Source organism: Chiloscyllium punctatum, chromosome 22 (assembly GCF_047496795.1).
Source record: "Chiloscyllium punctatum isolate Juve2018m chromosome 22, sChiPun1.3, whole genome shotgun sequence".
Taxonomy (NCBI): Eukaryota; Metazoa; Chordata; class Chondrichthyes; order Orectolobiformes; family Hemiscylliidae; genus Chiloscyllium; species Chiloscyllium punctatum.
The window spans coordinates 60,135,473-60,159,845 of record NC_092760.1 but is presented as its reverse complement, the minus strand read 5'-3'; the positions used below and the strand labels follow the sequence as shown (position 1 = coordinate 60,159,845).

The 24,373-nt window shown below is 41.1% G+C and overlaps 1 protein-coding gene across 4 annotated transcripts in view; it reads left to right on the top strand.

Annotated features, from left to right (window-relative positions):
• Positions 1-1,395: 1,395 nt before the first annotated feature.
• The window catches only part of phrf1 (PHD and ring finger domains 1), a 93,562-nt gene continuing 70,584 nt past the window's right edge, over positions 1,396-24,373 (top strand). For 2 of the 4 annotated variants that reach the window (XR_011963737.1, XM_072592438.1), the window contains exons 1-2: positions 1,396-1,507; positions 22,451-22,571. Coding sequence is in view for 3 of the 4 variants with exons in the window: in XM_072592438.1 (XP_072448539.1) it covers positions 22,466-22,571 (106 nt within the window). In the remaining variant the exon portion in view is untranslated. Of the gene's footprint in view, positions 1,508-18,857; positions 19,033-22,450; positions 22,572-24,373 lie in introns of all 4 variants that reach the window. The other 2 variants (XM_072592440.1, XM_072592439.1) reach the window with 2 other exon arrangements.

The window sequence follows — 24,373 nt, the reverse complement described above, 5'->3', positions numbered from 1 at the left end:
ACTGTGTTCAACTCTGGTCTCCCTGCTATAGGAAAGATGTTGTGAAACTTGAAAGGGTTCAAGAAAGATTTACAAGGATGTTTCTAGGGTTGGAGAGTTTGAGCAATAGGGAGAGGCTGAATTGGCTGGAGCTATTTTCCTTGAAACGTTAGAGGCTGAGTGGTGACCTTATAGAAATTTATAAAATTGTGAGGGGCATGTGAATAGTCAAGGTTTTTTCCCCAGGGCAGGGGTGTCCAAAAGTATAGGGCATAGGCTTAAAATGAGAAGGGAAAGATTTAAAAGTGATCTAAGTGGCAGCTTTTTCGCACTGAGGGTTGTGCCTGTATGGAATGAGCTGCCAGAGGAAGTGGAGGAGGCTGGTACAATTACATTTAAAAGGCGTCTGCGTGTGTATATGAATAGCAAGCGTTTCGAGTGATATGGGTCAAATGCTGGTAAATGGGACTTTTAATAAATAATTTAGGATATTTGATCGGCATGGACGAGATGGACTGAAGAATCTCCTTCTGTACACCTTTATGACTCTACAAGGTTGCCGACAATGCTGCAAAAAACTCTGCACCAAGCATAAAATCAAGTTGACTAACACTTTTTTTTTCAGACAACTGTGTGGGAAAGATGTGGAGGGAACGAAGAGAACACAGAAAAGTTCCGTAAGAATGGTTGATGAAGTTAGTTAAGAAAATAATTTGAAAAAGGCTGCCCTGAAGAAAGCAGAGGGGACTTGATCCAAACATTCATGATCATGAGAGGTCTGAGCAGAGTAGATGGGATCAATGTTCCCAGCCATGAAGAGACTGACAAATAAATATTTAAAGTAAAAGAAGCAAAAGCGAGATGTGAACAAAAATGTTTCACGCGAGGAGTGTTTAACGTCTTCAACGTACTATTCTGTGGCGGAGCCTTCAATATGGGGAGGAGGCTGGTCATAAAGTGACTTGCTCATTCACCGAGCCAGTATAGACACGATGGGCCACATGGCCTCCTTTTGCGCTGTGACGATAGTGATTCTGCCGCCGAGGCTCAGCGAACACACGTAACACCACAACGAAGCGGCTCGACCGCTCCGGCGTCGCTCGGCTGTTTCCGTCGGCGGCTCCGTGCAGACCCGGCGTCGCTCGGCTGTTTCCGTCGGCGGCTCCGTGCAGCCCCGGCGTCGCTCGGCTGCTTCCGTCGGCGGCTCCGTGCAGCCCCGGCGTCGCTCGGCTGTTTCCGTCGGCCGCTCCGTGCAGCCCCGGCGTCGCTCGGCTGTTTCCGTCGGCCGCTCCGTGCAGCCCCGGCGTCGCTCGGCTGTTTCCGTCGGCCGCTCCGTGCAGCCCCGGCGTCGCTCGGCTGTTTCCGTCGGCCGCTCCGTGCAGCCCCGGCGTCGCTCGGCTGTTTCCGTCGGCCGCTCTCGGTGTAGCGCCGAGGCGCTGCGTTCGCTGAGTGGGGCCTGTGTGGCGACTGAGTGACAGGCAGCGAGCGCCCCTGGAACTTCCACCCCAGGGACCCAGAACGGAGCGAGGTGAGTCGGATGGTCACTAGGTCGGGGTGAGGGAGGAAGGAGCAAGGTCAGAGTCCGACTAGTCCGCTGCTTTAGCACGGCACAGCTTGAGGCCTAACCCGCCTCCGTGACAGAGTAATCCACAGGCCGCGGTCACTTCCAGCGGGTGGGAAACAAGCCTTGGAGCCGAGTGGCAGAGCCCACAGGATGAGCTGGGGAGGACGGGTGGTGGGGGAGTGCGGTAAGGAGGCGGCTGGGTGAAGGGAGTCCTTGGTGGAGGCCGAGCTGCAGGCGTTATGAACGGGATACTGCAGGAACTCAAACCCCAGGCCTGTCACCTCACACCAAAATAAACAGGCCTCCCTCTCACTCAGTTTCTGCGGACGTCTACAGCTGCAGTCGCAAGGCATGGTGCCCCTGTTTTCCTCCGACTGGCATACACATTTGGCTTGTCTGTCTCAAATGTTTATACGTAGGCTTTCTGTATAAAGGGGTTATCTCAGGGCTTGGGGTGCAAGAGAGCAGGGGGAGGGGGAGAATGTGCTGAAACTTTATAAAGTTCTGGTTAGGTCACAACTAGAATATTGTGTCAATCTTTACTCAAGGAAGGTTGCTAAAGTCCTTGAGAGGGTGCAGGAGATCTTCCAGATCGGTTACGGGGACATCAGGTACAATTTTAGGTTAGTGAAGCTGGTGTTGTTCTTGCAACAAAGGAGACCGAGGAAGATTTGGACACAGCATTTTAAAAAGAGTAGGCCATTCAACCCCCTAGCCCTCACTTGTCTGCTATTTCAAAAGTCTGTCTACCTGTTCTTTAATGAATAATCCTCGGATAAAGGCCCAATCAGTCTGGCTATTTATGTTTGATAAATTAACCCCTTCACCCCAAGAATTAGTCCATTGAAATTCTTGAACTGCTTGCAATGCCAATCTTCTCTTAATAATGGTGATCAAAACTGTATGTAGTACTCCCAGCGAGGAGGAGAAAGTGAGAACTGCAGATGCTGGAGATCAGATTTGAAAAGTGTGGCACTAGAAAAGCACAGCAAATCAGGCAGCATCGGAGGAGCAGGAGAATTGACGTTTTGGGCCTAAGCCCTTCCTGATGAAGGGTTTTTGCCTGAAACATCAATTCTCCTGCTCCTCGGATGCTGCCTGATTTGCTGTGCTTTTCTAGTGCCACACATTTTGTACTCCAAGTGAGGCCTCACCAAAATTCTCTGCGACTTTCCAATTAAATTCCAAACACCAGCAGTAAAGACCAAAAATTCCATTTACCACCTTAATTAGTTGTTGCACCTGCATGCCAACCTTTTGTGTTTCATGCCCAAAGTCATCCAGATCCTTATGGGCTCCACTTTTTGGAGTCTCACTTTATTTAAAGATTAATTTGTCTTTTGATTCATGACGTCACATTTTTCTAAAAACCGTCTGCCAAGTTATTGTCCACTCACCTTATTTCTGTACCATTGCCGATTTCTTATGTCCTCATGGCAACATTTTTATGTTGTTAGAAATTTTGGATACATTACACCTTGTTCACCCGGTTTATTCCTCCAAGTCTTTTACATAGATAATAAATAATTGAGGCTCTAGGTCTGATCTTTGTAGTACTCCAGTTGTTACATCTTTCCAACCCGAAAAAAACCCATTAATCCATCTGTTTTCAGTGTTTTCTCAATCCACACTGATAGTGTCCTAACCCAACTTATCAAATGACTTCTGAAAATCCAGCTGCATTAGATCCTCAAAGAGCTCAAACAAATTTGTCAAATGTAATTTCCTTTTCATAAAACCATGTGGACTCTGAATGTGTTAAGCTTTTCTAAATGTTCAGCTATTTCTTCCTCAGTGGACTCGAGCACTTTCTCAATGGCAGATGTCAGGCCAACTAGGCCATAGTTTGTAGCTTTCTGTCTCCCTCCGTGTGGTATGGTAGCTCAGTGGTTAGCACTGCTGCCTCACAGTGCTGGGGGCAGGATTTGATTCTACCCTCCTGCTCCTCGGATGCTGCCTGATTTGCTGTGGAATTTGCGCTTTCTCCCAGTGTCTGTATGATTTTCCTCTGGGTGCTCTGGTTATCTCCCACAGTCAAAAGTTGCGCAGGTTAGGGTATTGGCCATGCTAAATTGCAGATAGTGTCCAGGGATGTGTAGGTTAGGTGGGTTAGTCATTGGAAATGTGGAGTTACGGAGATGGGGTGGGTCTGAGTGGGATGTTGTTTGGAGGCTTGGTGTGGACTTGATGGACTGGATGGTCTGCTTCCATACTGTGGGAATTCTAGGGATTCTATGATTCTCCTTTCTTGAACAAGGGAGTCATATTGGTTTTCCAATCCATTGGAACCTTCATAGAACCTCCAATCCACTGAGTTCTGGACTATTTTGATCACTGCCACCTCTATCTCTGCAACCACTTCCAATAAAACCCTTGAATGAAGGCTATCAGGTTCTGGCAACTTTTCTGCCTTGAGTCGCATTAGTTTATAAAATACTTTGTCTCTTGTTGTAGAGGCTTTATAACAAGACCCTTCCTCTCATTAGCACCTTGTGTAACTGCTATCTTTGGGATGTTTATAGTGTGCTCCATTGTGAAGAATGATGCAAAACTTTGGTTTAAATCTGCCATCTCTGTGTTCCCTGTTATGGATTCCCCAATCACATCCTGCAAGGGACTCAGATTTACTTCAGCTACTTTTTAAAAATATATCTGTAGGAACTGTTGCTGTTTGTTTTAATATTTCTTGTCAATTTATTTTCAGAATAAATTTTTCTCCCTTTATTATCTGTATAGTGATCTGCTTCAGATTCCTAAAGGATTTACAACCCTCTGACCTCCCACTGGTTTTCACCACTTTGCTTGGCTTACTTTTGATTAGATCCTCTCTTTGACCATCTTTGTTAGCCATGGGTGTTTTTTTTTCATTGGGTTCTTTATGACTGCAGTAATGTTTTGATAGATGTGATGAAATATCTGCTTAAACGTCTGCCACTGCTCATCCATTGACCTTCCTTTAGTCTATTTGCTGAGCCTGTAGTAGACAATGCTTTTTTTCTTGCGTCTCCAATTGCCCTTATTTAAGTTCAGGACACTGAGACCCAAGTTGCTCTCTGTAAAACTGAATTTGAAATTCTGCATGTTCTGATTGCTACACCTTAGAGGATACTTTTATAAGAGATCTCTTATTAATCATACATTATTGGATCTAAGATGGCCTGTTCCCAAGTATGCGATGCAACATTTTCTCTCAAGAAACAATCTCTGATGCACTCTATAAATTCATTTTCTGCATTACACATGTCAACCTGATTCACCCAGACAGTACGCTGATTAAAATCACCCATGACAATTGTACCTTTCTTACATGCCTCCATTATTTCCCATTTTATATGTTTTCTTACAGTGAGACAATCCTTTGAGGGGCTATAAACAACTCTCACTCAGACTTCTTTCCCTTGCTATTTCTTATTTCCACCAAGCTAATTATACATCGCAACCCATTGCACTATGCCACCACCACACTATTAACAACCTTTTATTAACAAAGCTACCCCACTTCCTTTTCCTTTACAGTAATTCTTCCAAAACTCTAATATCCTTGAATATTGAGTTCCCAGTCTTGGTCAGCCTACAACACTACCTCTGTGGTAACTGTCAAGTCATGTTCATTTATTTCTGTTGCATTGTCATTGTGCTGTGTTATTGCTTCCCTGTTCTAATTTCTGCTTATTTTGTTTGGGCCTTCTTGTCACACTTTGATTATCATTGGCCTCTTAACTGCCCTGCACCCCTACTGTCTCATTTCTTTTTGATTTTTTTCAAATTTTCCTACAATTGAACTCCTCGTACTAATTAGCTTAAAGCACTGTCTGTAACCCTCGTTCCACGTTTCCCCAACAGAGTCCTGTGATGCAGTGATAGTGCCCCTTCCAATGATTTAAAAAGTTTGGGTTCATTCCCCACCCGTACTGGATGTATGTCATTGCATGTCAGAACAGGTTGATTAAAGTAACTATACACTGTGCCAAAAGATCGGTCCCAGCATGATTCACATTAAGCCTGTCCCATCAGAAGAGTACTCTTTCCCTAGTGCCACATGAATTGGAACTCATTTCTCCCATGCCAGTCTTTGAGCCATTTGTTTACCTCACTAATCTTATTTATCCTACACCTCATGTGCCTCAAATAGTAATCTGGAGGTTATTACTTTTGTGGGTCTGCTTTTTAATTTGGCCCTGAACTGCTTGTAATCCCTCAACCAAATCTCTTTCCTAGTACTACCTATGTCATTGGTGTGCATGTGGACCATACCAGGTGGATCCTTCCCTTCTCACTCCAAAGTTCCTGTCCAGCACATAAGATATGCCCTGACCATTGGCACCTGGTAGATAATATGGCATTTTAGACTCTCTGTCTTTGCTGCAGAGAGCAGTATCTATTCCCCCACCTATTATGAATGTTTCTCCTGTCTCCACCTACTTGAAAGGCATGCTGTACAATGGGTACTGTACTCCTCCTACCTGCAGTCTATGCCTTGACCATATTGGGAGCAAGAGCTCCATAACCATTGGACAAGGGCTTTAGCTGTGGCTGTGGCTCCTCCAAAATAAATGCTGGATCTCCATACCTGCTTCATTTGCAGTCACACCATCTGTTCCTGACTATGGCCCAAGTTTGATGTAATTAATGTAAGGGGTGTGACTGCCACCTGAAACAGAGTGTCCAGGTAACTCTCCTCCTCCCTGATGTGTTGCAGGGTCTGCAGCCTGGACTCCAGCTCATCAACTCTGAGTCAAAGTTCCTCGAGCAGCCAACACTTGCTGCAGATGTGATCGCCGTAGATCGTACTGGCGTCCACCAGCTCCCACATCCTACAGCTGCAGCACGTCGCATACCCAGACATCACTATTCTATTTAATTAATTATTTTGGATGTTAAATATTTTCGAAGTGAATTTCCTAACTGTACTCTCTCAGTTGTAATAGTGTCTCTTGATTTAAACTACTTGACCAATCAAAAGACACATGGAAGGAACACCTACCAAATACCTACCTATTTTCCTGGGAGGCCACACTTGGCTTCTGAAAGGTGGAAACAGGTTGAAAGGCTCTCTGCCACCAGTTTTTACTTCCCACCATTTGTCCTTCTCACACTGCTCTCCATGTGTAAGAGGTATAGAATATTATGACAGATTTAGATGAGTTAGCAAGGATAAGTTGATCCCATTAGCCAACTGTACAAGAACTAGGGTTCATAGATTTAAGATTTGGGAAAGGAGTGCAACAGGGCCAAGAACACAGTGAGTGGTAATGAACTGAAACAAGCTGCCTATGAGGGCAGTAGAAATGGGGACTATGAGTGACTTTCGGGGGTAGCAGTGTGGACTTGGACTGACTGGATACTCTTCAGAGAGGTATGAACGTGAGCCAAATTGACTCATACATTAGTTGGCTGTCTTCATATAGGTGGGGATTGCCATAAAATATAAACGTAAAGCCTCTGTAATATATATGTTTGTGGGATCTATGAAGAATCTATATAGAATCGTGGAATCCCTAGAGTATTGAAGCAGGCCATTCGGCCCATTGAGTTCATACTGGCCCTCTGAAGAGTGTTCCATATAGACACTATCCCTGTAACCATGCATTACCCACGACTAACTCACTTAATCTGCACATCCCTGGACACTATGGGCAATTTAGCATGGCCTGTCCACCTAACCTGCATATCTTTGGACTGTGGGAGGAAACCAGAGCACCCAGAGGAAACCCATGCAGATACAGGGAGAATGTGTGAACTCCGCTCAGACAGTTGCACAGACAGAGGCTGGAATCGAACCCAGGTCCCTGGTGGTATGAAGCAGAAGTGCTAACTACTGAGCCACTGTGCTGGTCTATTTGGGGTCCCTTTCTTTAAAAAAATACCAATGGAAACTCCAGGCAAAATCAGCCAAGGGAGTGAGATCAGTTGAAGTTTTTGACAACTGACAGAAATCAGTCCTTGGTAGGTAAGAATACCTTGGGTGATGTTACATAGGCAGCACAGAAAAAGCCATTAGGGCTCAACTGGTCTACATTTATGTCCCATCTGAGGCTTGTTTCACCCTGTGTTGTCTTTATGAGGGTTAATGGAGAAAGAAAGGCTTTCCTTTATCTTGCTTGTTTCATCAATCTTGTACATTAGTTCTCTCTACAACTATCTGACAGTGGAACAATGTGTGCTATCTCTAAGCCTTCTTATTATAATGTGGCAGTCTATTTATGAACAAGGTCCTGTGAAGAACATCTTAAATAAATTATCAAAAGATCTGCTCGCTGTTTTTTTATTCTTTGATGGGATATGGGTGTCACTGGAAATACCAGCATTTTTTTGCCCATCCCTGATATCCTTGAGTCAAGTGACTTGCTGGACCATTTTAAATGGCAGTTAAGAATCAACTACATTGCTGTGCTTCTGGAGTCATATGTAGGCCAGACTAGGTAAGGTTGGCAGATCGCCTTCTCTAAAGGACATTAGTGAACCAGATGACTTTTTACATTAATTGATAATAGTTGTCAGAGATAAATGTTCAATTCTAGAGTTATTAACTGAATTTAAACCAGCTGCCATGGTGTGATTTGGACCTTTGTCTCATTCATCTGGGCTTCTGGATTATAGCTTAGCAATTTTACCCCATGTCACTGTTTCTCTGTATGAGAGTTAGGTGTTGACCAATATAGAAGGAGAGCTTCCCAGCTCGCTCTTAATAGTTCTGTAGAATCTCTTACATTTCCCTGGAGAGGACGTATGGATCTTGGTTTAACATCCCATTCGAAAGATGGCATGTCTAATACTGTGCCTCAGTAATGCCAGCGAAGGGATTTTGAAGATGTGATAGGAAAATACACTAAAAAAGAAACTTAAGTACACATCTAAAGAAAACTCCACAGTCTCTCTTAGTTTCTCTAAGGCACAGTCACCCAAAGGTAAATCCTCTGGTTAACAAAAATAGTTAAATATTCCATTAGATCAAACGAGCTGGCTTATAAGGGTGCCAGAAAACAGTGGTGAGCCTGAAGTTCAGGAAGGAAATTAGAACTCAGCAAAGGAGGGCCAAGAAACTGATTTGGAAAAGGAAAAAGGTAATATGAATGCAAATTACCAAGGAACATTAAAGAAGATTGCAAAAAGTTTTCAATGTATGAAAAAAGATCAGCTAGGACAGGAGAATTTATAGTGGAAAAACTATACACTTACTTGGTGCTTGTCTTCATTGGAAGATGATGCAGAAATTCTCCCAGAAACATTGGGTGACCAAGGGTCTTGTGAAACTGGGGAGCTAAAATTAGCGTTAGTAAGCAAGAATTACTTAAAAGATTAAGTGGATTGAAGGATAATAAATCCCCTGGTCCAGATGAATACCTTTCCAGACTGTGGAAGGAAGCTGCTAGAGAGGTATTGTTTGCATTGGTGGGTAGTTTTCAAAATTCGATCATTTTTGGAAAAGCTCTGGCTCATTGGAAAGTAGCAAATGTAGTCCCATTGTTTAAGAAGGGAAGAAGAGGCAAAATTGAGAACTATGGATCTGTTAGTTTCATGTAATGATTGGGAAAATTATAGTATCTATTATGATGTGTTTGGTAACTGGACATTTAGAAACATTTGATAAAATTGAGCAGATTCGTCATGGATTTATGAAAGGAAAATCAGTTTGACAATGTTGTTGAAGTTTATTGAGGTTATTTCTTGTAAGTAAAACCAGTGGATGTGGTGTGTTTTGATTTTCGAAGCTTCTGTTAAGGTCCCACAGGAGTATTGTAAATAAAGTTAGAGCTCTTGGGGTTGGACCAGAAAGGATGACACAGTGTTGCCAGCACTGTCATTGTGTTATTTCTAGTTCTGAGTCCACAGAGTTGCAGGTAATTTAGATGTGAGAACAAATTGTAATATTTCCAAGTTTACTGATGATACCATACTGGGTGGAAATGCAAGTTGTGAGGAGAATTCAAGGAGGCTTCAGGACACCTTAGAGGCTAAGCGAATAGACTAGAACATGGCCAATGAAAAGTAATATGAGTAAATGTGAAGTTATTCACTTTGGGGAAAAGAAAAACAAAAAGACAGAATACTTCTTAAACAGTGAATGGTTCGATAGTGCACTTCATAGAGTCATACAGCTGTACAGTATGAAAACAGACCTTTCGGTCTAACTCATCCATGCTGACCAGATATCCTAAATGAATCTTGACCAATTTGCCAGCATTTAGTCCATATCCCCCTCAACCCTTCGTATTCATTTACCATTCAGATGTTTTTGAATGTTATAATTGTACCAGTCTCCACCACTTCCCCAGGCACCTCATTCCATACATGCACCACCCTCTGCATGATAAAGTTTAGGTCAACTTTAAATCATTCCCTTCTCACCTTAAAGTTATGTCCTCTAGTTTTGGAATCTACCACCCCAGGGGAAAGACCTTGGCTATTTACCCTATCTATGACACTCATGATTTTATAAACCTCCGTGAGGTCACTCCTCCAATGTTCCAGGGAAAATAGCCCCAGGCTATTCAGCCTCTCCCTATAGCTCAAACCCTCCATCCCTGGCAACATCCTTGTAAATATTTTTTGAACCCTTTCAAGTTTTACAAGATCCTTCCTATAGCAAGGAGACTAGATCTGAACACAGTAGTCCAAATGTGGCCTAACCAATATCCTGTATAGTGGCAACATGACCTCCCAACTCCTATATGTAATGTATTGACCAATAAAGGCAAGCATACCATACACCTTCATACGTCTTCCTCATTATTCTGTCGACCTTCCAAGGAAGTATGAGCCTTCACTCCATTGTCTTTTTGTTCAGCAACACATCCAAGAACCTTACAGTTAAGTGTCTAGGTTCTGCCCTGGTTTGCCTTTTCAAAATGCAGCACCTCCCATTTATCTAAATTAAACTCCTGCCTGTCCAAAGGGACCTGGGTATCCTTGTTCATGAGTCACCAAAAGGTAGCATGTCCATGTAGTAAGCAGTAAGGGGGGGGGTGTGTGGTGAAAATGGTACATTCTCCTTAATTGCAGTGGGATTTGAATACAAGAGTAAAGATACCTTGCTGCTGTAGAGCTTTGAAATTTTATCTACAGTACTGTCTATAGTTTAGATTGCTTACAGTGTGGAAACAGGCCCTTCAGCCCAACAAGTCCACACCGACCCGCCGAAGCGTAACCCACCCATTCCCGTGCATTTACCCCTTTACCTAACACTATGGGCAATTTAGCATGGCCAATTTACCTGATGTGCACATCTTTGGACTGTGGGAGGAAACCCACGCAGACACCGGGAGAATGTACAAACTCCACACAGTCAGTCGGCTGAGTTGGGAATTGAACCCAGGTCTCTGGCGCTGTGAGGCAGCAGTGCTAACCACTGTGCCACCGTTGGTTCCTTTTTTTTAAAGGAAGGATATCCCAAGGATGGCAGTATTGTCTTATGCAATGAGATTGTAGAGAATGGGTGTGTATTCCAGTTTGATAAGCCAAGAACTAATTCATTGTGTGAAGTAGTCTGATGTTCTTTCAATCTCTTTCTTTCTTGAAGATCCTCCTAAGAACTCTGATTCCCTCTTCTCAATACCTCCTTTGTTAGAGTGGCCATTTTTGTTTCATTACTCCCCAAAGCACCTTGATTTTTGTTGAGAGCAAGGCCACAATGTTAATTCAAGCTATTGCTGATAATTTTTGATAATGTTATGAAGTACTATATCAGTGCAAATGTTAATGTCTTAAATATATTGATGTTCTTTCTGGAGACTTCACATTTTAGACATGCATCATATTTAGTGCTGGATGATTCTGACTCAACTAGGGTCTTTCCCTCATCTTCCAACTAATCTATGCACAGCATGATCCCACAAGCAATAAGATAAATAATTAAAATAATGACTGTCTTAATTGAGGGGTGAATGTTGAACAGGATATTGACACATCTCCCGTTGGAGGGTAGACTTTGCTCAGTGTGACTCCAGTAATATTGTATTTCAAGTGATAGTTTTATTTACGTAGACTGATACTTTTGAGTGAGGTTTGTATGTAAAACATTTTGACTTAGTAATGAGGTCCCTGTCATTCAATCAGTTTATTTTGCTTTGCTGCCCCATGATCCAACTGTATTGCTTCCTATAGTGTCTACTACTGACAGGTCCTTCAGAAATTTTTCCTCCTCTGAAATTATTTATTGCTGTCCCCCGATGCATTCCAAGGGATACAGTATAAATATTTCTCCGAAACAGGAATTGCTGAATGAAAAGGCATCCAAGGTTCATCTCATTCTGATAGTCACATGGTACAATGATAAAGGAGTTGTTGACTAATCGCGGCAGTGTAGCACTCTCAGTTCTGCACTGAAACATTATCGCAGATTACTTGTGTTTTAACCCAGGACCATCTCCCTCAGAGATCAGAGTTTCAAGTGAACACACTTCAGCATTTGGAAGGCAATGTTTTTAATAGACAATGCATTTTATTGTGAAGGTTCTATTATCTGCCAAACTTGAAACAAAAGAAATTTGATTCACAACTTCAAAATCTTACTTTTCCACTAATTTCCCATAACTTTTAATATCCCACTGTACTGCTGTAGGTCCCTATTTTTAATATTATTCGACCCAGTTTAATTGCACTAATGCCACCTCTTCACCGCCCCCCCCCCAACCCTGCTCAACAGCCTCCCATAACCTTTAATATCTCAGCCAATCTAATCTTGCTCGCACAGTGGAACAATTACATGAAAAGCTCCACGGTCAATCTCATTTGCCTTCTATAATCCTGGTATTCATATTGTTGATCCAAAATTACTCTTTAACAGTTTGTTGCCATAGACCTAACCCTATGTCTAGGCATTTCCCTCACAACTGGAGAGCTTAGAATTGTAGAATCTTACAGCATAGAAGAATTGTTTGTTTCAGCACTTTGAGCGAGCTAACCAATTAGCCCATTGCTTCTGCTCTTTCCCAATAAACATGTATGTTTTTCCCTGCAAGTACTTATTTAATGCCCTTTCAAAAATTAACTTTTAAATTTAATTCCACCATCTTTTCAGGCAGTGCACTACAGATCATTTTAAGTCCCTACGTAAAAGAAAATCTTCAACTTGCCTCTTTTTTTTAATCATTCATTAACACCAGCTGATTTGCCTGACACTTAGGGGTCAGTTCTTGGTAATGTCGACAAAGTGCAGAAAGGGTTTGTACAGGCTGCATTGGTGGAGATTAGCTGCTCAGGGATCCTGGCTTGTACTGACCGTTTTTGCCATGGCAATTCAAAACTGACTGTCATTCGACAGGATTGTTCGCTAGGAACTTGATGACTTTCTGTGTTTTCCATTCCTTGATCTAAAGAGTGTGTGGTTATAAGACACTGAGATAGAAGGCAAGCAGTATGTGGATTAAACATGTCACCATGAGTGGGAAGTGAGGTGCAGCATGGATTTCAATTGGCTTGTGTGCTTGTGTCACTCTGAATGTTGTGGGTGAGTAATATTTGCGAGGATGGGAAGTTAGGGAGGCAAGCGGAGGGAGTCAGTTATAATGCACTTTGAAATCAATTGTTCTCATACCCTTGATCTTGTCACCCTAAGTCTCTGTCCTCTGGTTGCTGACTCTTCTAGAGGACAATTCTCCTTATTTATACCAACATTCAAAAACTCCTGGTCATCTTGGGGGGGAATTCTCCTTATCTTTGCTTAAATGGGTGACCTCTCATTTTAAATGGTGATACCTAGTTTCAAAGTCTCCTACATGAAGAAACATTTTTTCCACATTTACCCTCCCCAAGATCTTAGATTTCAAGTAAGTTGCATTTTAATCTTCGAAACTCCAGTGGGCAAGTGGAATCTGTCCAACCTTTTCTCATAAAACACCCAATCTATTCCATGTATTAATTCATGCATAAACTTTCTCTGGACTGCTCCTAACACGTTGACATTCCTCCTTAAATAAGGAGGCCAATACTCTGCGGTCTGATGAATGTTCTATATAACTGAAGAATAATCTCCTTACTTTTGTATTCAGTTTCCCTTGTAATAAGTTATAAGATTCTATTAGATTTCTTAATTATTTGCTTCGTTGAAAGCTAATTTGTGATCCATGCATTAGGATACTCTGATCCCTCTGCATTTGAGTTCTGCATTTGCTCACCATTTACGTAAAATGCTTTTTTTAATTCTTCCGACAAAATGGACTATTCTATGTTTTCATAAGTTATTGATTTGCCAGATATTAGCTCACTCCTGTAACCTTTTCACAACTTAATTTTCTACCTATCTGAATCATCAGCAAATTAAAACTTCTGCCCCATCATCTCCATCAATCTGTCTGTGTCTTCCTGAAGTATAATACCATTCTCTGACTGTAAACTGTATTTCTGGATTTCATGTCATTGGCAAACCTTGAAATGATGCCCTAGATAATCAAATTCAGATCATTAATATACATAAAAAATGCAATAATAATTTTGACCTATAGAGTTCTACTTCCCTTCTGTCTGAAAAACAACTGCTCACCCCTACTCTAATATTCAATTAATTTTATGCGCATGCTTTCAATCTCCCTTTAATCTCCTGGACTTCGACTTTGCTATCTTATGAAATGTCTTTGGCAATCAGAGATCTGAGGGAACCTGTTCCTTTCAAGCAAGCCACATTTACCACTTTATATTTTAACATTCTTCATACACTGTTCCAAGATGTTATCTTGTGAAGTACATTTTGATTGATTTACATGCTTGTCATTATTGATTGTTGAAATACCTGTGCCAGTAGTCAGATTGAATATAATGACTACGTATTTTAAGTTCATCAATTGATTCAAAGAATGTTTTTGTAAGGTGTTATTGCTTTTGCTCCAAGAGATTTATTTGTAGAATTTAGGAATTTTACAGCATAGAGGAACAGCATACTGTATCTGTAATGTGAAAGAAATACCCATTTATTCTTGTAAATTTCATTTTATTTTACTTTTTGAAGTATTTATCCATTTCCCTTTTAAAAGCTGATATGGATTCTTAATCCACTGCTGCTTTTTGCACATTGAATTAAAAGTATTAACAATCTCAGTCAAGGAAATGGTAGAGGGGTTGAATAAATGCTTTGTGTCTGTCTTCATGGTAGAAGAAAATAATACCATTTCAAAAATACTAAATAAACAAGAAACCAAAAGGGCCACTAGAGAAAAAGTATTCAGGAAATTCACGGGGCCAAAGACTGATAAGTCCACTGGTTCCGATGAAATGCATCCTAGGATATTAAAAACATTAGTTACAGAGATAATAGTTACACAAGTAGTAATCTTCCGATTCTGGAAAGTGCTGGAGGATTGGAAAACTGCCAATCTAATACCTTTATTTAGAAGGGAAAGGAAACAAAATAAAAAGGTAACTCCAGGCCAGTTAGTTTAACATTTATTGTTAGGAAAATGTCAATAGTCGATGAAAAAGAACATAATAGCACAGTATTTAGAAATATGTAATATAATGAAACAGAGGCAATGGTTTCATGGAGGAGAAGTCAAGCCTGGTCAATTTATTAGAGTTCTTTGAGGAAGTAACAAGCAGGATAGAGAGAAGGAAGGAAGACTAACATTCATCAACCTTCCTCAGAGCTTGCTGAAAATTAATCTTCAGCAACTTATCGACAAGGACACCCAAGTCCCTTTGCACGTCTACATGTTCCAACCTCTTACCAGTTACAAATACTCTGCACATCTGTCCTTTCTGTCAAACTGGATAACCTTACATTTTCCACATTACATTCAATCAATGATCTTGTCCAATCACTAAACCTGTACAAATCTGTATGAAAATGTTTACATCTTCACGCATTCATACTTTTAAACATTTCTGCTTAGTTTTGTAAAATTGGAAATATTACATTTTGTTCCTTGTGTCCAAGTCCATGGCAAAGGATAAATAAAGTCAAGAAGTTAAAAACATGGCTCAAAGATTGGTGTGGAATGGGTTTCAGTTGGTGAAACACTAGCACCAGTACAGGTAGTTCCAGTATAATGAGAGTCTCGTTAACACAAAATACTAAATAATCAAGGAACCAAAAGGGCCACTAGAGAAAAAGTATTCAGGAAATTCACGGGGCCAAAGACTGATAAGTCCACTGGTTCCGATGAAATGCATCCTAGGGTATTAAAAACATTAGTTACAGAGATAGTAGTTACACAAGTAGTAATCTTCCAAGAATCCTCAGATTCTGGAAAGGTTATGACCTGCTTGATGAATTGTAGATGCTGTTTGGATAATGCAAACTTTTTACTGAATGGGTATAGCAATTTTCTATAACAATCTTGTACAGCGAGATTTTCTATAGTGCGGGATTACAGAGGAATGCAACTATTACGTTATAGCAGAAGTACCTGTAAGGGATAGAAAGGAGCTGTTCATGTGGGATGTGCTTCAAATGAACTGTTTGGGAGAAAATTATTTGGGCGGTTAACTTGCAATTCATATCAAGGCAAACAGCAAGCGCTTCTTTAAATGTATAAAAAAGGGAGAGAGAGGCTAAAACGAACCTGTGCCCCTTTAAGGATGAGGCTGGGAAAATAAAAGTGGTGAATTAGGAAATGGCAGAGGAGTTGAATTTTGTGTCTGTCTTCGAGGTGGAGGACAATAGCATTTCAAACATACTAGGAATTCTTTCATTTGATCTGGATGTTAATGGCAAGGCCACCATTTGTCCCCCATCCTTACTTGCCCTTGAACTGAGTGGCTTCCTGCACCATTTCAATAAACAATAGACAATAAGGCAGGAGTAGGCCATTCTGCCCTTCAAGCCAGCACCACCATTCATTATGATCATGGCTGATCATCCTCAATCAGTATCCTGTTCCTGCCTTTGCCCAATAACCCTTGATTCCACTATCCTTAAGAGCTCTATCCAACTCTTCCTTGAAAGTATCCAGAGACTTGGCCTCCACAGCCTTCTGGGGCAGAGCATTCCACACACTCACCACTCTCTGGGTGAAGAAGTTTCTCCTCAACTCCGTTCTAAATGGCCTACCCCTTACTATTAAACTGTGTCCTCTGGTTCGGGACTCACCCATCAGCAGAAACATGTTTCCTGCCTCCAGAGTGTTCAGTCCTTTAATAATCTTATACATCTCAATCCGATCCCCTCTCAGCCTTCTAAACTCAAGGGTATACAAGCCCAGTCACTCCAATCTTTCAACGTAAGAAAGTCCCGCCATTCTGGGAATTGACCTCGTGAACCTACGCTGCACTCCCTCAATAGCCAGAATGTCTTTCCTCAAATTTGGAGACCAAAACTGCGCACAATATTCCAGGTGCGGTCTCACCAGGGCCCTGTACAACTGCAGAAGAACCTCTTTGCTTCTATACTCAATTCCTCTTGTTACGACGGCCAGCATGCTATTAGCTTTCTTCACTACCTGCTGTACCTGCATGCTTGCTTTCATTGACTGATGTACAAGAACACCTAGATCTCGTTGTACGGCCCCTTTATCTAACTTGACTCCATTTAGGTAGTAATCGGCCTTCCTGTTCTTGCCACCAAAGTGGATAACCACATATTTATCCACATTAAACTGCATCTGCCATGCATCTGTCCACTCACCTAGCCTGTCCAGGTCACACTGTAATCTCCTAACATCCTCCTCACATTTCACCCTGCCACCCAGCTTGGTATCATCAACAAATTTGCTAATATTACTTTTAATACCATAATCTATATCATTAATGTATATTGTAAAAAGCTGCAGTCCTAGCATTGATCCCTGCGGTACCCCACTGGTCACTGCCTGCCATTCCGGAAGGGAGCCGTTTATCACTACTCTTTGTTTCCTGTCAGCCAACCGGTTTTCAATCCAAGTCAGTATTTTGCCCCCAATACCATGCGCCCTAATTTTGCTCACTAACCTCCTATGTGGGACTTTATTAAAGGCTTTCTGAAAGTCCAGGTACACTATATCCACTGGATCTCCTTTGTCCATCTTCAGAGTTACATAGTCAAAAAATTCCAGAAGATCAGTCAAGCATGATTTCCCCTTCATAAATCCATGCTGACTCTGACCTATTCTGTTACTGCTATCGTGATGTGTCGTAATTTCATCCTTTATATTTAACTCCAGCATCTTTCCCACCACTGAGGTCAGACTAACTGGTCTATAATTCCCTGCTTTCTCTTTCCCTCCTTTCTTAAAAAGTGGGACAACATTAGCCACCCTCCAATCCGCAGGAACTGATCCTGAATCTATAGAACATTGGAAAATGATCACCAATGCATCCACGATTTCTACAGCCACCTCCTTCAGTACCCTGGGATGTAGACCATCAGGTCCCGGGGACTTATCAACCTTCAGACCTAACAGTCTCTCCAACACTATTTCCTGGCAAATATAAATTCCCATCAGTTCAGGTCCTTCAGCCACTATTACCTCTGGGAGATTGCTTGTGTCTTCCCCAGTGAACACAGATCTGAAGTACCAATTCAACTCTTCTGCCATTTCTTTGTTCCCCGTAATATATTCACCTTTGTCTTCAAGGGCCCAGTTTTGGTCTTAACCATTTTTTTGCCTTTCACATACCTAAAAAAGCTTTTACTATCCTCCTTTATATTTTTGGCCAGCTTACTTTCATACCTCATTTTTTCTTTGCATTTCAGCAGGCAGTTAAAGTTAACTGCAACTAATGAGCCATCCTGCACCTAGTAGCAATAAACTTTCTCAGTTTATCTCTTCCAAACTCTTTGTGGGAACAAACAAGTCACATTACGTGTGAAAGTATGCAGATCTCTCCTCGGAAAGTAATCTTGATTTTGTTTGTAGTGCTTTAATTTAATTTATTTTAACATTAGTTTTTTAAGTAGTAGAAGTGATTCTATTCCATTCAAAAAATGTAAATATTTCCAAATGTAGGAATTTTATTCCATATAGGTTAAATGATAGCATAACGTTCTATATCTGAGCTTTGCACCTTTGACACAAGCATGTTTAAGGTACCTGGAGTGTGTGATGTATGGATTTGCTGTATGTATCTGAAAACATTAAAAAATGAAATGGATTTATTTTGAAGTCATCAGGGAATTGACTGTCTACTTTTTGGCAGATTCTGTGGGATTTAATGTATGTTAGCACAATTGATCCAAAACTATATAACAAAACAGATTATACAGTCTGAATTGTATTTCTTTTCTGTTTCATAACTTATAAATAAAAACATAGAGTTGCATATCTAATTTGCTGACTTGTTCTCAGTTTATTTTCTTGATTAAATCCATCATATCTGTTAGAATTGTGGGTTATGTTGAAAACACAATTTTTTTCAAGTGCATAGTAGTTCATCGTTTTGAACCTCAATCTCTTCTTTCCCCTAGTCTCTCAATACCGTGGTCACCCTACACCATGCTGTCTCCTTACCTCCCTTACCTTGAATGTAAATGCAGGTTGTTGTGACTCATTCACAGGCTTGTGACCTTCTGGGTACTGGAGGCATGGGGTCATCACATTTTCTTCGTTCTTGTCTTCGCTAACATCTCCTTGTCCCTCAAGGTCAGTAATACACCTGCCCTTGGCAGGAACCTGTGCATGGCGTCTTTTAATGTGGGGATGCTGTTGTATTGCAGTTGAAAACTCTCAAACTCTGCCATGGGTGTTTTGGAAGGATTATAGGTTGATCAACATTTTAAACAATGTGATGAACACATTTCAATGGCCATCTGGTCCTGGAGTGCGACTTGAAGCTGGAGCTTCTAGCTCATACAGATGTTACTCACTGCATCACAAGTCCTACAGGGCATAGGTTTTGAAGATGCTATCAGAGGAGCTGCATCAAATTGCTGCAATGTACCTTTAGATGGTACATGCTGCTGTCACTAGCACTAGGAAAGGAGTGAACATTTAAGTTGGTGGAAGGTATGCCAATTGTGTGAGCTGTTTTGTTTAGAATAATGCCACCCCTCTGGTCAGTGAAACCTCAGGATGTTGTTGATGGGGAATTCAGCGGTGATGCTGTTCAGTGACAATGGAGGTTAGATTGTGTTCTGTTTGAAAATAGTTATTGCCTGGAATTATCTAGCACCAATATTACTTGCTATTCATCAACCCAAATGTGGATGTTGTCCAGATCTGGCTGTATTTGGATAGAGATTGCTTCAGTATTTGAAGAATTGTGGATGAAACTTAACAATTCGCAATCATCAGTAAGCATTCTCCCATCTGACTTTGTGATCGAGGAAAGGCCTTTGAGCAGCTGAAGAAGGTTTGGCCAAGGACACTGCCCTGAGTCACAGTGTGTCTACATTTCACTGAGCCCTGTTTTGCTAAGTCAAATGTTTTACTGCATTAGTGTATTACAACTGTAGATGAGGAAACTTGAATGTATAAATAGGAACTGCATGAGTTTTGTGAGACTTTATTTCCATATGATCTTGGAATGCCTAATTAGCATGGTAGTCTTTCTCTTTCAAGCTTCTATTCTTTAATCTTGGGTGTGAGGTCATCTTACAAAGGTGATACATTACTGCTGCTTGGCAGAATTTTGCATTTTGAATATTTTTCTCTATTCAAGGGAAGCTTTCACTTGGTTCTTGTTTGTTGAATCTGCTATCAATCTGACTGTCTATGACTGGAAGCAGCAGAGACCACACCTTTAGCAGCTGTTATTCACACGGTCAGCCCGCAGAGCTCCTTTTGGTGGTGTCTCCATTGCTGAAGTCACTGCTGATGACGGGAGTCGAAAGAAGGCCAAGTGGGGTTTGGCGGCTGAGTACTGGACTGAGGCCAGGCAGAAAGCAGGGAGCTGGGGGGTGGCCACTGTGACCAAGAGCAGAGACTGAGACAAAAAAAACCTGCAAATGCTGAAATCCAAAGTAGACAAACCTGAGGTTGGAAGAACACAGCAAGCCAGACAGCACCTCCACCTCCTGATGCTGCCTGGCTTGTTGTGTTCTTCCAGCCTCCTGTTTGTGTAGAGCAGAAACTGGGGTCGAGTTTATCCTGTCTGGATTTTCTGTTCCAGTGGATTCTGCTTTGCTTTTCGTATGCTCAATGCTGTTATCATTTTGTGCTGGCAATAGTGTCTACATTAAAATTGGCAAGTGTATTTAGATGAAGGAGTGATGATGTACTGTCTGGTAGCTTATATTTTTCTCTATGTTAGGGTAGGCGTGGATTTCAAATGTTTAAAACCTTTCGTTAGTGCAAGTGGCTAAGGGCTGGGCTCCGCATTCTGGGTTTAGGGTCTTGTCATAACTTTTCTCCCACATCAGTTCATGTTTTGTGAAGTTTTAGGATTCAAGTCATATTTATAAAATGTTTCTCATTATCTGTCATCATTTTTGGTCCTTTACCCCTCCCAGGAATCCAAGCAAGTTGGAGAAATCTAGAAAGTGAGGAGGGTGGAGGTGGAAAGAGGGTGAGTGAGTGAATGTGATGGGTGGCTTGAGTGAGTATTGGGGTGGGAAAGCATGAGTGGGGGCCGAGATCGATGGGAGGTTGAGCATGAGCAAAATGGATCAGGATGGTGTGAATGAGTTGAATGAGGGAGTGAATATGGAGAGAGGTCAATGAGTGAGTATGAGAGGGATTGAATGTGGAGAGAGAGCAGTGTGAGTGCAAGGCACTGAGTACAGAAAGAGGGAGTGAGTATGTGAAGGGAGAGGTGAGTTGGGAAGGGAGGCATGTGTGTGAGGGGTGGGGACAGAGGAACTGATTAGCATGAGAGTTTGTGAGGGAGCAGGAGAAAAGCTTCAGTGAGTCTTCTGTCAACATAGAATATGGAGAATTTGATTGAAACCTACTAGATTATATAAAATAATTTTTTATGAAACACTTGACAGATTTTCATATTCATGTAATGTATTACTTTATGTTCATCCATAATATGCTAACATTAATATTTGTTCCTAGATTGCTTTATTGCTGTTTTGCTTTTGCTCATGTCTGGGGTCACATTCATTTTCAAATGTTTTTACTTTATCCATGGATGTGAGTATCACTGGCAAGGCCAGCCTTTGTCCATCTCGAATTACACTGGGGAAAGTGGGATTGAGTTAGAATGGGGTTGCATTGGAAAATAGTTCACAAAGTGCTGCCATAGACCTTCACTTCACACGTACTTCATTTAGTAAGGTCATATTCTATTGTTAGTATGGACGTCCTGCGCATATGTATTATGTGCACTAACTGCGTTGAATATTGAAATGTTGAGATTAGTTTGGCTTTATACAAATGCGTTTGTGTGTTGTGTTGATGGTTATAGGTAAACAAAACTAAAACTAGTGCATCTGCTCATTTGAAGTCTAACCATTCCACCAGTTTGAAATTGCCAAGAAACATTAGCATTTCTCTTCAAATCACAAAATGTGCTTTAATTTGTCAAAATATTTTCAGACCTTTTTGGCTTTTAGAAACTCTTTGATTAGACTGTAGCTGAAGCATTGTGAGCATTTCTGCACATCAAACATTATAAAGGATGTTAGAGCCTTAGAGAAAATGTACTATTATTTCTACCTGGGAGACTAATGTTGAGATTGGGAAGGTAAGAATTTAATGGACCTTTGCATGGTTTTGACAGTAAATATGGAGAAATTATTTCCACTGTCAGAATGGTTAGTAACTATGGACACAAATTTAAAGTAATTGTTAAGAGAGTCAGAGGAGACATAAGATTTTCTTTCATTCAGTGAGCTAGAATGCACTACCTAAAAGACTGATGGAAACGCATTCAGATAATACCTTTCAAAATGAAATGGGAAAAGTATTTGAAAAGGAAAATATTATGGAAAATACAATGTGGTTAACTCTACCAAACAATTAACACAAGCATGATGGGCCAACTGGCCTCCTTCGTGCTATATCATTGTGTTCCTATGACACCAATGGCAGTCTTGGTGACCTGTAAATTTAGTTGATCTCTTTGATGATGTTGCCTCTTGGGTTTTAGTTAATTGAATCATTTTTCTTGCAGATATTCAATTTCTGAATGTACATTATGGATGACGATAGCCAAGATGAACTGATTAATGTGAATGCAGCATTGGGAAAAGCAAGAGGAAAACGAGAAGTCGTAGCCATTTTCAGTGATGGAGGTAATGTTCAGTACTTGGTTGGGCAAAGTGAATATAGTATGATCATGGTGGATGTGCAGATAGGGTAAAACTGCTCTCATTTAGAACTGAGGATCAGGTGTGCTTGTTTGAAAAAGACTGTATGTATATCAAAGGCAATCAATATCAGTAGCAGAATAATGTTCTGGAAAGGGAGCACTAAATGATATTCTGCTCTCAAAAATGTGCTGACATTAGTGGTCCTGACAGGCATATGATGAATTGAATATTTAATAATATTCTATATATGTTAAATAGCAAATTATTTACTCAAAATGTGCTTTTCAATATTCTTGTCTCTCTGGGAAGTGCTCATTCCTAGGTTATGACTCTAAGGTTTCAATGTAGGTAAACATTGGATCAACATAAATAGGATGGAACTGTCAATTTTCTAATTGGTAAACTTGTGTCAAACAATAGTATGCAGATATATCAAGTATTTGGCAAGCAATAAGAATGTTGGTAAATTGAGTGGAGTATTTGAGGATGCGATGGCTAAGTGATATTGTTGCTGGATCATTAATCCTGGGACACGGGGTTTGGGTTCAAATCCGGCCATGGCAGATAGTGGAATTGAATTGAATTCAAATTGAAATCTGGAATTAAGAGTCTAATGATAACAATGAAACCATTGTCAATTGTTGGAAACACCCATCTGGTTCATTCATGGAAGGAAACTGCCATCCTTACCTGGTCTAGCCTGAATGTAACTCCAGACTCGTAGCAAAATGGTTGGCTCATAACTGACCTCTGGCAATTAGAGATAGGCAATTAATGCTGGCATTGCCCGTGGTGCCCTCATCACATAAGTAGTGAAGTCTTGCTGCCACTAATGAGACTTCATCTAGAATACTACATACAGTTATGATCTCATTGTTTAAGGAGGAATATACCTGCATTAGCAACAGTCTACAGGAAGCTCACCATGTTGATTCCTGAGATGAATAGAGGTTGAGCATGATGGCCTATTCTCTTTTAAGTTTGAAAGAATGAGAGCCAATCTTATTGAAGCATTAGATTCTCAGGGGGCTTGATTGGTTGCATTTTGGCAATCTCGATCTAACGGCTTGTTTAAGATGGGAATGAGGTGGAACTTCTTCTCTGAGGATTGTTAATTTTGAAATTCTCTTCCCCAGAGAACTATGGGGGCTGGATAATTGATTACATTTCAGGGTTGAGTTAGGTTTTTGATTTATAAGGGAGTTATGGGGTACGGGGAGCAGGCAGGGGAGCACATGAAACTGAAGCAGCATCGATCTTCAAGGCACTTAAACTTGTTCCATTCTTCAAAAAGATCATAGTTTCATGGCATGATTCCACAATCTGGGAACAGTCTAATGTGCCTCTGTGACAATATCTCTCCTGAGATAAGGAGACCAAAATTGTGCACACTATTCCAGGTGTAGTCGAACAAAGCTGCTGTGTAATTGAGGCAAGTCTTCAGTAACCCTGGCTTCAAATACCCTTGTGATTAAAGGCTAACATTCAGTTAGCCTTCCTAATAGCTTGCTGTATGGGCATATTAACCTCTAGGAATTATAAACAAGGCCACCGTAGTCCCTTTGTTCATCTGCCTTTTCCAGCTTCCTACCAATTGAAAAGTTCTCTGCATATCTGTTTTTCCGACCAATGTGGATAACCCCTCAGTTTTCCACATTATTTTCAATCTACCATGTTCTTGCCCATTTCCCTAAGCTTGTCCAAATCCTCCTGAAGCTGCTTTATCTTCCTTACAACTCTCATTCCTATTTAGCTATGTATCATCTGCAAATTTGAAATTATTA